Raw genomic sequence first — 13,238 nt, 5'->3', positions numbered from 1 at the left:
ATCCGATAGCTATTTACCGCATCTGCTTCCGTGTCTGCATGACACGGCCCGCTTGTTACGCGGCCCCAACTGTTAAATCCTTCATTTGTGTTAGTTCATAATAAATTTGTATTAGTTCATAAAGGCAAGTCTCGACGGCATGCCGCATAGTTGTAACTCTTGTAAATTCAATTGATGTCCTGATGCCAATGACTAAAACAACAGAAAATGCGTAATATACACATACATATAGATGTGTGAATTTATTCATGTTAGTAGCAAGTTCATTATTTCTTTTTTTATATTTCGTTTCTTATCTTCACTCATACCTTTTAACATAGCTGTTACCAACTCTCCAAATATTACATCTTCGGAACGTTCTAATGGAGACACAACATGATCTTTGATTTCTTTCTCAACACTCATGTTATTTTTCGGTGATTTTTGAGACGATTTTTTATCTGTTTGTTTGATTACGGGAACTATGATTTCTTCTTGGTTAAGGTTGTAATTTTCTTTGGTTTTTTCGTGGTGTTTGTTCGCACTTTCGCTTTTCGTTGCAAATCCTTGCGAAGATTCATCTTCTGTGCATTCTGTTGGTACACTATCAGTCTTTTCATGCTTTACGGCTGCAAATTTATCATGCGCAATAGCAGCTTCATCAAATTCATCAACTTCCAAAAACATATACTCTTCTGAATTTCTTTGATGGCCTGCTGTATCGTCTGCATTTATTTCAAATTCCGGCCACTTATCAGTACTTTTAGCTTTAATGGTGCGTTGAATGAATTGTAATTTATCAGCATATTTATAGAACTTATCGGAATTGTACCGTTTTAAAATAGAATGCCACCGAAGTTTCAATGTTTGTTCTGAAATTGAAAAAAAAGACCATAAATTTTAATATTTATGAAGGAATGTTCTGTAGAATGGTCTGCTCCAGGCTTGATGATGTGGTTGACGCTAAGCAATTCCACACGCACATAACAAACGGGACAGTCGGATATGGTGGAAGTGTTTATCAGAAAGTTTAGGCGTGCGGATTAAGACGAGTGGTTACCGAACCAAGAACCATTCTTTTATTTTAAATAAAATGAATTGTCGGCGCCATGACAGGTGCACCGAAGTATGCAAATGCACCCCAAAAGATAAAGGCAATTTTCGCTCCAATATAATTTACAGTGAATACTTGGGGTGTAAAAGTAGGGATGTAATTTCATCAATGGTTTTAACCAAAATTGCAAGAATTTGAGTAATTTTTTTTCCAATGGTAAATATTCAAACCAGTTTTTTAAACCCTTAAATGTTATCCTTTTTTGTCATTTTGAGTACGAGCTACTTCTAGGCGCTGTAAATAGCATCGTGAGCAAAAACGAGAACCAAAATTTAGTTAATTTTTCTATTTAGTTCAATTCATAATAATTATCAAATAAAAAAAATGCCACAAACGAAATGGCAATAAACGAAATGGCAATGAGTATAAAAACCACAACCATCACAAACACTCAGTATTTAAGTAAAAGCCGGTGGCGCTCCGCCTCTCACTAAGCCTCTAAACTCAATACCGCTGTTTGTCCGCGACTGGATTTGCAGCTACTCCGTATGGAGCATACCACGATCCTAACCTAACTATGAGCACCACATCGGACGGAACTTCGAGCTCCGTTATTTGTGGTGTTGATTGTTTTCATAAGAAGGATAGCTGGAAGCTCACGGGCGCGTCCATAGGTTAGGGATAGTGGAATGTCCCATACGAAGTAGCTCTCAGAAAACGAAAATTTTTCAATTAAAGTTGAGCAACCAGCTTCTCTTTCCTTGCTCTTTAAGAGAAAATAAACGTTTGTGCATATTTTGGTATTAAAAGGAACTGAAAACTACCATTTCTTCTCATTTTACCTCCTTTTACTTCTGGGCAATACCTTCACTATTTAACTTATTATTCCTCATTTCATGGGGAATAATATGTTGAAGCCTCCGCATAGAATACAGTCCACTACTTCATATAGGGAATTGTTAGAGTGACGTCAAATCAACACCCCATCAACCAGCATCATAATTTTTCCATCTCCACATATTTCTACCCTTGCGTCTAACGAAGAGTTCCCCAAATTTGTACATGGTGCGCTCATCTTTAGGAGCTTGACGAGAATCGCTACCTCCAAATGCAAATGTGGCTACAAAAACAATCAATTGCCCAAGATGGACTTGGTTGATATGTGATTGCAACAAGATGGTGTCATATGGATATATTGAAGGATGAATTTAATGAGCTATGTATCTCTCTCAAAACACGATTGAAGTATGGTGTAAAATTTGAGCTTACAAGGGGACCATTTGAATCGGATCCGCAGCAACATTTACCTTTAATTATTATTCAAAATTAATTGGCAAATAGCAATTTATCGATTATGATGCAAATTTGAGTGATTCACTAGAAAAAAAATACTAAAAACAAATCAAAAATTTTACCTCCAATGCCCAAATCATCTGCCAATTTTTTCCACTGTTTGTTTCTTTCCTCCAATTTACTGCTACAATATAAGCATGGTGATTTTCGAACAGCCTCAATAATTTTTATATTTATGTCCATCGTAGGCCAATCTGCCAATTTTAATTTTTTTAGATTATTATGCCCTGTGAAGCCAATACATGTTTGTAAACAAGCCAACTGACACGATAGTTTCTAAATTTTAAATTGCGAATGCGACGTCTGTCGAAATACAGTAACGTCTGTCAAAATAAGGTTTATAACAGGGATGGAAAATATACTTTCAATAGTACTAAAATTAATCCCATTCACAAGAATTGATAACTCTAACCCGAGAAAATATGGATAAGACAAAATATATTTCCCTCTCATTCACACATAAGAAAAAGTTTTCTGCTTGCTACTTTTTAAATGTTCCTTCTTGCAGAGTCATGGCTGCCAAGAAATGCCTTGTTGCAGCGTTTTAAATTAAAATGATGCTTGAATCCTTTGAATTGCTGTTCTAAAATCCAATAGGAACATCCCGGAATGCCTTCTCCGCAAGAACCCCGGAACTGTTCGGTTTGTCAGAACCGCCTCCATCAAGATCGGTGTCGGTGAGGCATAACCGGTGCATGGAGTGAGTAAATTTCCGATCTTGCTCTGGCATGACATCACTACGGGAATACAGTCATAATGAATATGTTGCAAGGTGCTGTGCAAACATAAACAGCAGTGAGTCACAGTCGTCGTTTCCTTCTGCGTCCTCGTCGTCTGTTTACACCATTTCAATCCCATGGCAGCCGGTTGTACGAACCAGATTGACCCGATTTCTTCATCGGCAAGGGCTGCCGTCTCAGTATTTAACACACTGCTGCATCAACAACAACCATTTCAATAGCTTTGTAGTGCTTCGTTAAAAAAAAAAACAATTATTTTTGTACTACATATAGCGTAGAAGCGGATTACCAACATATTTACTATTTATAATGTATATGTGTATAATGTGTGTTAATGGTGATTTCACTTGTTATGGAATAGACAAAGTAAAATTCATTTGCATTTTTCAATCATATTGCAAATGCAAAGTTTTCTATATATAATTAATTTATAGATATTCCTGCAAAGGACACTTCTAGACCGGCATCAGTTGAATCCATTCGACTCTTTATATGAGCTAGGGTGTTTTTGTAGTGCATCTCAATTTGCTTAATCTCCTCACTGGGCTCTAAGTTTGGTAGTTCTTCATTAATTTTGGCAATTAACTAGTTTAAGGGAAAAAAGTAAACCAAATTTCATATGTGTATACAACTTAGGAAAAGCTACATGGCCTTTGTGCCCATATAACCTACTTGATTAAGCATAGCCACTGTTATAAGTGAATTGCCTCGTTCAAAGTAGAATAGATAATGGTTTAGGAGTTCGACATACAATTGCACTTGCACGCCATTATCCAAACATTGCGAAGCAATTCGCGCTCCCTTTTTCAGGCAATCCAATGTCTTCTTTTCATCCCGCATTTCTTCACCATTTTTTCTGAAATAATTATTTTACGAAATTTACTGTTATTTTAAATTCATTGTCATTTACTTTCCACTCCAGAAGAGAGCGGCGCATGCTACCACTCCTCTACATTGATCCGGCTTCTTCAACAACTTTGATGCTGCTAAGGCGCAATTAGTTCGCAAAGGATCTGCATTTTCTTCGCCAAAGCATGACATCTGTTCAAAGGTGGACATTATCAGTGTAATGGCTGCTAGTTGAGCCTTCGAATCTGAAATTTCATCTTCATAGAGGGAGAACGCTTGTGTCATGAATTCATATGCCACAGTTTCATGATTGGTGTAACCGATTTCACCAATTACTAATGCTCCCTGCAGATATAAGCGTAGAGCCAATTCGGCCAAGTCAGCTTTGGCCAGTGCGGAAATGGTACTATGACAATATTGAATAATTTTCTGACATTTTTTATCCCAATTTTCGTCATGGTCTGCTTCCTGGTCTTTGTATTTGTAAGCTAACTGATATGCCGAAAATACCAAAGGAGGTAATACAAACTTAATGCGCAGGGGTCCTCCGGCAGCAAGATGTTTACGAGCAGTTTGCAAAATCTTGTACTGCATATCGGCATCGTCAGATTTCAACAAATGTATAAATCTAAAATGAAAATATAATTGCTCAAACAAATTTTCTGTTGTATAAAATGTGCCATTTAATGTATCCCAGTTACCGTGCTACAATTCCTTGTTCCTCAGCAAATTCATCCATGTCTACCTGTTGTTCCAGTCCCTTTGAGCCGTTGCCTGAATCGTCGTCTTTTATTAAAGGTGTGATTATATTAAGAACAGCGTCTGCCTGATCTGCTGTTGGTATTAAGGTCTCATATTCGAGTATATTCATTACCAAATATAGTGCCAGCGTTTTCCGGGATGTGTAGTCGAACTTGTCCAGTAAAGGGCAAAAATTTTTTAGTTGTATAACAGTAAGCACATTATTGTAAAAATCGATACAGATGCGTAACAACCGCGACAATTCTTGATTTACCGACAGCAAATGAGATATACTGTAAAGTGTTATAGTATTTGCGAACATGAGTAGAACTTTGCTTTCCAAACGAATTCATACTTATTCATATCCAGACTTTCTAGAATTTGCGCTGTTGTTCCTAGCACTTTGTCTACATAGTCCACACGGTCTGGATAAACCTTTTGCGCCAAGCTTAATAAAGCAACTTGAAGTGAGATAGTGTCTTCCAGAGGCATATCCGAACGGGTCTACAAGAAACGTGAGTAAATAATTATAATGTGCAATGAATGAAAAATATTTAGAGATTTGCGCGGCGTCAATCGGGAATTAAATTAAGGAACAAGAAAAATTTCCAAGTTGAAAGATAACAAAACAAAAAGATAATTAAAGCCACAACAAAGGCTATTCGAAATATGTTCAATTAAATTCAATTTCAATTAATAAAATACTATATTTTATATATAGTATTAACGCGTAATATCTTCTTACTTGCACAATATTTGCCACCTGCACACTAAAGACCTCAAAGAGTTTCACCTCGGGTGGTATAATAGACTCGATATCCATACCATTGTTCTGTAAAAATACAACTTTTATATTATACAAAATTGAGAAAACGACGAAATAACTCACTTTACCACTGCGCTGATTGTACGTGGCCAGACGATCTATTAAACAGATGATAATATTTTTTACATTGACACCTGTTTGCAATTGGGCGCATGACTTTAGAAATGGGTCTAATGTTTGTAAATGGAACTCATCTGGGAACACTTGAATGATACATTCCATGAGGTATTCCTGTGCAATAGCATCGCGGCAGCTGACCACCTGCTCCAATATCCCAGGTAATATTAATCGCTGGTATATTTCCAACGAAGCAGATTCCAACTGTGACAAGCGCACTAAATTTGTCCCAACCAGTATTTTTAACTCTTCTCTCTCCTTCTCTCTTCTTGTCTTTTCGCTCGAGTGTCCTTGATGTTGCATGCGCACCCACAGCTTGTTCATTTCAGCAAAATTCGTCAGGACAAAGTCTATAGCATCATAGACATTACCTTCGTGCTCATTTTCCGACTCCAGAACATCTGGCAAAATGTTTCTGGTACATTGCAAGAGATAGTTACGTAGGAAAAGACCTCTCAAAGGATGTTGAACACCACGACACATCTCCACCAAGTCCTTAAGTATGCTCCTTTTTAAAGATGGATCGTTTTTAATATATACTATGCCGACTGTTATTAGCAAATATAAACGTGGAACAATCGTATGGGAATATTGGACGAGCTCATAATGATCCGTTGTTTCTTTTTCCCTTTCTTTCTCGATTTTCACCTTTTCGCTTAGATACAATTCAAGACGGCACAGTTCATCCGTTATGACCATGTCTAACAAAATACGTTTTTTAACATAAAACTTAATAAAGACCTTTAATAAAAAAAAAAACTACGTACACAATTCGTAATAGCTTTTTGGCGAAAGCATCGATGTGCGCAGTTCACTTAACATTGCACTTGCACATTTCATAGCGTCCAACATGCGGTCTTTATCCAAAAAATGGTTCATTTGAAAGGCTTGCTTACGAACAGTGCTTGTGGCTTCTGCCAACAGCTTTTCTTGGTCATCCATGCTGTTTGGCATTGTCTGTAAAAAAACGATAAAAAGAATTTTTTAGATTAACAACAAATTCCTTAATCGAATCTAACTGGAATGAACTTGTTTCTTCCAAATAGAAAGAAAATATGATGACGTTATTTCACTTAGCTTTTAAAATTGAGTTTTCTACAACCATTATATTTGGATGGCTCTATGCCATCGAACAAATATTAGTTAAAAGTTGTGTTGTTGTTTATTTATTCGTTCTAAAATTAATTATGCATCAAAGTTCAGCCGCAGATACTTGGATGCTTTAAAGTTACAGTTTGAAGCGCAATCCAATTTTATTCAAACTCATGATGTTGTTTCCCTGCACATTGCAAAATTAGGGAGGCCTTGGCTGGAGCTAAACAATGGACTAAGGACAAGGGTAGAAAATGTTCTACCTGATTTACTCCTTGTGTGCAAAATTTTACAAATTTTACCAAGCCAATTTGTAACATGTAAATCCAGTTGGATGTTGCTATCGAAGATGAAAAAAGCCTTTCGATGAGATGACCGCCCAGCTGTATAAGTGCCAGCGTAATTTTGGAAAATCCGAAGATAAGAATGTAAGCGAAGAAGCTTTAATGGCAAGGAATTCAAGGCTCAAGGCTCAAGAAGCCAGAAGAACACAGAAACGCAAACAGGAAATCAGATACGTGTAATTATTGCAAAAAGAGGGGTCACTGGTTTCGCGACTGTTGTAAATGGAATAATGATGGCAAACCGAACAAGTCAAGAAATGGCGAAGCAAAATCAATGATCCACGAAAGTTTGTAAATATTATTTGAAGAAGTAAACTTCATTCAGGATAGCACTGCAGAAGATTAGTGGATAATAATATAAATATCCAACATTTTTCAGGAACATTTAAAAATTCAAAAAGCCATGTTACATAAGAGCAGTCGGAAAAGAAATATTAGAAGCCATTGGCAAAGGAAGAGTTGAAATAGAATCTTAAGTTGCGGACATAAATTTTATAATGGATTTGACGGACGTCTGGTATGTATATTCAGTTCTTGCGGCACATGATAGGCGGAGAAACAGCCAGTTCAAGTCATCGCCATCAAAATGTGAATTTCTAGTTAATAAGAAGTTGTTAATAGGCACACGAGAAGTTGAAGGGAATTTACACAAACCCAATACATCAGAATAATAATGAGGTTAACGCTGCACATGCTGATGATTCGTTATTGCAGTTATACCATCAACGTTGGGTTCATCAAGACAATTTATTATTATTGCAATCAGAACAAAATATAAAGGTAAAGATGGACAACCATTTGTGTGAGCCTTGGAGAATTAGTTTCATCTGATATATGTGGACTGTTTGTTGAATCTTTTGAAATATTTACTATTATTTAAGGATGCATTTACAAAGTATCGATTTGGCCACTTGCTGAAACATAAATCCGAAGTTAAAGATGCGCTTAAGATAGTATTAAATTTAGCAAAATCGCAAGGTCATCCCATTAAGTGAAAGAGAACGCGAAAATCGAAAGGTAGTGGAAATGGATGAAGACTTTGAGCCATCGATGGTTAAAGAAATTTTTTTAAAGAAAATAATACCTTCATTTTCCAAGAGATGTGAAGTTTAACGAGTATATTGATATTTGTCCAAGTAATAAGATAGAAGATAGCTTCGCAGAAGAAGATAGCTTTGCAGAAGAAGAAAGCTTTGCAGAAGAAAAGAAGATACTGATGACGACGAGCCGATTTCAAAACGTTTAAAAGATAGAACATTAATATCAAATTCGAAATAAGAGGATTTTGTTACGTTATCTCACCATTTTGTGAAGAGTTAGTTGAGAGAAAGCTAGTTGTAAAACAAATTACAACCTTTGCAAACCTCCAGGCTCAAGTATCTCCGCGACAAATTGGGAATGTAGGCATTTGTCATTTGTTTTTATGTTTCAAATATCTACAATTTTGTATTGCTTTACTTCAATAAAAACTTTTATTGTTATATATACAAGATATTTACACTGCGCGAAATACTGGTAGGACAAATCAACACCTACTATCTCTTTGTTGACTACAAAACCGTTTTCGATAGCCCTATACGTTCAAAGGGGTTTCAAGCCATGTCTGAGTTTGGTATCCTTGCAAAATTAATAAGATTCTGCAGAATGACACTTGCTGAAACACGTTCCCCTGTAAGAATAGGAAATTATCTCTCCTAACCATTCAATACCAAACGAGGTTTCAGACAAGCTTATCGTGTGATCTCTTGAATATCTTGCTGGAGAAGATATGCGAGATGCAGATGTGAATACATATGGCATACTACTCACAAGACAACATATGATACTTGCCTGTGCAGACGACATCGATATCATGGGTCGGTTGCCGGAAGTAGTAACTGCAGCCTTTGATGGAATTGAAAGGGAATCAGTGAAAATGGCAGCAAATGGAGCAGCAGCAACTCCCAAAACGCCTTGTACAACCGATCTGATAAAGAAAATCGAGAAAGTTGGGTACCACAACTTTGAGATAGTCCTCAATTTTATCTAGTTAACGTAACGGAAACAAATGACACCAGTTTTGAAATAAAACGAAGAATAATACTGGAAAACAGATGCAACTTTGGATTGAGTAAGGAGCTTAGAAACATGGCCACCTATCAACAGACGAAATAAAAGCCGACGATGATGCATTGCTTGGAGTGTATAAGAGAAATGTTCTTCGTAAAATTTATGTACCAGTTTGCATTGATGGAGAGTATTGGCGTCGTATGAACCACGAACTGTATGACGACGTTAGCATAGTTAAACGTATCAATATACAATGGTTACATTGGTCATGTTGTCAGAATGAATGAAGACGCTCCAGCTAAGATGTCTTTTAAAGGCGACCACGATGGTACACGCGAACCTGGACGGTCAAGAGCCCGATGGAAAGATCAAGTGCTGAGAGACGCCTCGAACGAGGCGCTTGGAACGCTATTCTACGTTCGGCTAATGGGACAAATGTTCTGTCATAGCCAATTAAAGTAGAAAAGAAAAGTAAAAGATATAATTGGATATGAGTCCAGATATAATTATATCTACCATATATAATTGTATCCATAGAGATATGCTGTATATAACTATATCAGGCCTTGGATATAATTATATCTGCCCTTAGATATTATTATATCTTGGATACATATGTATATCTTGCGCTGCAATTAACTGAATTTTGTTCTTTCAGTGTTTTAAAGTAGAAATGCTTGTATTTAATTTTAAATTATATAGCAAATAGTATATTTACATTACGAGGGTTGCCTTTTATATTTCGGGATTGGCCAACCCTTGTGTTGCAATCTGCCAACTGACAGTTCTATCGTAAAACTTGACATTTTTGAAGTTATACGCACTCAGAACGTTTTGTCATACGAGCGCTATTTGTGTTGTTAACAGTAACTTGAATGATTGATCACTCTGCCCATTTTCCAGGCATATAGATAAATGTTCAAATCAAACGTTTAATTGAATATGCAATTTTTTTAATCACCTTTTTCAAAAACTGTGATATTGATATTATCATCTTCGTGATTGAAAGAGTTTCAATTAAAACATTAATTGGATCAATTAATTTCGTGATTGAAACCAATTTTTTCTGTGCACGAAATGATAATTTTGGTATTGATTACGAAATTTTTGAATAAAAAATTAATTTCTGTTTTTATATACTTTCTAATCACCTTTTTTAAAAACTGCGATTGATATTATCATCTTCGTAATTGAAGCAGTTTCAATTAAAAAATTAATTTTATCAATTAATTTCGTGATTGGAACCGATTTATATTTTTTCTGTGTACAAAATGTAAGGTTGGTATTGATTACGAAATTTTTCAATAAAAAACAGAGATAGTATGGCGATGAAAATTTTTTACGACGTAACTTAAATAGCCAAGTGAACGACATACAGTCCAATACCTTTGATAATATTACACATACCTACGCATATTGCACTTTAAATGACTTTGGTTTGAAGACTCATTGACAGATGTAAAAAATGCAATCACGTTTGAAAAATTTGAATTATATTTTTTCACCTTCATGCACAATTAAAAACTAGGTTCAATTAAGAAATTTGTACATTCAATTTAAAAATTTGCTGAAAACGGCCCTATAAATGAAATTGTGTTATTGATTAACAACTTAACAATTTGGATTTATGAGATTTATTGGATGTTTAAATTTGAAAAGTCTTCCAAACCAAACACGAATCGCGACCCATAGTGGTTGGTGCGTGTTGATATCTCTGGCTTTCCTTTTCCACTTACAAAGAAAATCTCCGATCATTGAGCATGTCTCGAAAGAGAAACAAACAAAAATTGTCAAATTTAATGATCCTCGCCAGGCAACAAACTTAAACAGGCAAAAAAAACTAGAAAATGAAAAAAAATTCGGCAAAGCCGGCCAGGATTCGAAACTGGACACTCGGAGCAATAGCGAGAGCCGTTGCCGTTGTCTAGCGTTCAAAGCCATCAATACAACTTCCAACAAATGCGAAGATTCATCTGTACCACGGAAGTAGTATAATCGTCACAGAAAAAAGTCTGTGATTACACAAAAAAACATGCGTTGGGAAAAAGTACAGCTCATAGACAGGGTTGTAGAGCGTGCGAGCAGCACTTGAAGCCATCGCACCTAATATGGTTCAAAAGTCTTCTAATCAAAGAGGAAACGTGTCCCATAGTTGTTGTTGCTGTAGCAGTGTGTTGTACACTGAGGCGGCAGCCCTTGCCGATGAGGATTACATCAGGTCAATCCGGTACGTACAACCGGCTGCCTTGGGTGCATAATTAATTTACTTCATAGATCCTTGCGTGTTTTAAATTTTGCCAAGGATACATATCGAAAAAAAACTTCTTCCACTCTTTGATAAGATACAATAGGATTTCTCTTATTTTTTTTTTTTTTTGTTTTTCATGTTTTCCTTTCGTTTTTCCTTTTTGGTTTTAATTATCGTTATTTTCATAAAAAAAGCAAATAAATAAAATAAATAATAAATCATAATAATAAAATTAAATAACTCCTTGTTGAAAATTAGTAGATTTGATAAAAATTTACACAATTGTTGTTGAAAACTAGTAGATTTTATAGAAATTTACACACTGCAAATTAACTTATAATTTAGCTATAGTAACCAATTTTTATATTTTATATAATTAATTTGAGTCGTTTTATGTTTGAGAGTAGTGCTTACTGCAATTTTATTGAATGGACTCTTATAGGGCTTTAAAATTACAAAATTCAGAAAATAAAATAAAAAGGTCCTTGACTTCAAGATAGCTTGTTTGGTATGTTGTACTTACATCGTTTGTTGCGAAAACGCTTCTATGATAAAAATACCGCAACCCAAGCTGGACAGCCCTATCCGCTAGCTGTTTCTTTCCCAATGCATGTGTTTGTGTAATGGCAGATTTTTGTCTACACAATTACACTACTGCATAGTATACACATGATTCTATGCACCCTTTGGAAGATGTATCGATGGCTTTGAAATCTAGACAATGGCATATATTTGACACATTATCACTTCTTTTCGCAATAAATATGTGTGAAAGGGAACAAATATAATCTTGATCCATGTAAGATTAAATAACAAATTAATTCATACAATTAAAAATATGTTCGGCGTAGGCCTTGTTTACCAATCACTTGCCGTGATACAAAAGAAAATCGAATGTCTGTCATAAATTATTAATGCAATTGACACTTTGAAAAGTGGTTTATAAGTCGAAACCATATTTAATCCCCGGCACGGGATAGCTGCTAGCACCATACAGGCTGGAACAGTGGGGTCCGATCTGTGTGGTATTCATTGATGACAGGAGAAGCTTAGCTGCAGGCTATCGGGCGCTTCCACAGCGTATCACTTGACGTGATACAAAGTAAAATCGAATTTCTATGCCAAAAATTATTAAAGCAATTAACATCTTGTTTGAGAACTTTTTATAAGTCAATGTCATATTAAATCGGTCACATTTAGGTCAATATTATTTCTGTGTACTATTTGGAATACTCGCCGTCAAATATAAATGTATTCATATCCTAATTAATTATCCGATTCATGACCATGAAAGTAGTGATGACTTTGCTATTGAATTTGCATAATTTACTTGGAAGAATTTTTGGGAATTGAAATGGTGCGAAACAAGCATAAAACATCAGCACCAAACAAAAATTATCGTAATACCGACAAAACCAAAAGATGCAGAATTCCAAGAAAACATGCACGACCTCAGTTATGGTGTACACGAAAAGTACGAAGGAATTCATGTAATAAATTGCTAAATGTAACTGGTCAAAGTTCTTCCAGATCCGACACTTTACGGGGGAACCGTGTAAAACTACTTACCATTAAAGTAACAGTTTAAGCTTTTTATAATTACTGTGTGCACTTACGAAAAAAAGGCGTTTTTTCTTATCTGTATTTTTTAGTTTTTATTTTGTCTCGGTAATTGTCAACAACAGTGACATTAGAAATGTTGCAATCTAAATTAAGACGTACGACGTTGGATAATTTTTGTCACATTCGAAAAGATACAGTAAGCCCGTTCATATCTAATGAAGAGTTCACATGGTACATCATAATACGGGTCATCGTAAAAGTTGCTGCTTTTTATTTCAGTGCA

At 35.6% G+C, this 13,238-nt stretch overlaps 2 protein-coding genes across 2 annotated transcripts; both read right to left on the bottom strand.

Moving 5' to 3' along the window:
- Positions 1-208: 208 nt before the first annotated feature.
- LOC106090146 (uncharacterized) lies at positions 209-2,685 on the bottom strand. The gene is made up of 2 exons (XM_013256240.2): positions 2,449-2,685; positions 209-851 (listed from the first exon to the last, which is right to left on the bottom strand). Exons 1-2 carry the CDS (start codon positions 2,567-2,569, stop codon positions 247-249), a joined length of 726 nt encoding a protein of 241 aa, XP_013111694.1. The 5' UTR covers positions 2,570-2,685; the 3' UTR covers positions 209-246.
- A 693-nt stretch (positions 2,686-3,378) lies between these two features.
- LOC106090160 (vacuolar protein sorting-associated protein 35) lies at positions 3,379-13,084 on the bottom strand. The gene is made up of 9 exons (XM_013256258.2): positions 12,962-13,084; positions 6,427-6,616; positions 5,606-6,360; positions 5,462-5,548; positions 5,072-5,220; positions 4,677-5,009; positions 4,037-4,603; positions 3,799-3,982; positions 3,379-3,711 (listed from the first exon to the last, which is right to left on the bottom strand). Exons 1-9 carry the CDS (start codon positions 12,962-12,964, stop codon positions 3,550-3,552), a joined length of 2,430 nt encoding a protein of 809 aa, XP_013111712.1. The 5' UTR covers positions 12,965-13,084; the 3' UTR covers positions 3,379-3,549.
- Between the last annotated feature and the right edge of the window lie 154 nt (positions 13,085-13,238).

Source organism: Stomoxys calcitrans, chromosome 5, assembly GCF_963082655.1.
Source record: "Stomoxys calcitrans chromosome 5, idStoCalc2.1, whole genome shotgun sequence".
Taxonomy (NCBI): domain Eukaryota; kingdom Metazoa; phylum Arthropoda; class Insecta; order Diptera; family Muscidae; genus Stomoxys; species Stomoxys calcitrans.
This window is presented reverse-complemented; position numbering and strand designations above follow the sequence as displayed.

Coding starts and splice junctions, on each gene's coding strand:
- LOC106090146 (XM_013256240.2), bottom strand. CDS start 2,569: ATGGACATAAATATAAAAATTATTGAGGCTGTTCGAAAATCACCATGC. Junction 852..2,448: donor AGATGATTTGGGCATTGGAG/GTAAAATTTTTG, acceptor TTTCAATTTCAG/AACAAACATTGAAACTTCGG.
- LOC106090160 (XM_013256258.2), bottom strand. Junction 6,361..6,426: donor AAAAAGCTATTACGAATTGT/GTACGTAGTTTT, acceptor GTATTTTGTTAG/ACATGGTCATAACGGATGAA. Junction 3,983..4,036: donor GCTCTCTTCTGGAGTGGAAA/GTAAATGACAAT, acceptor TAATTATTTCAG/AAAAAATGGTGAAGAAATGC.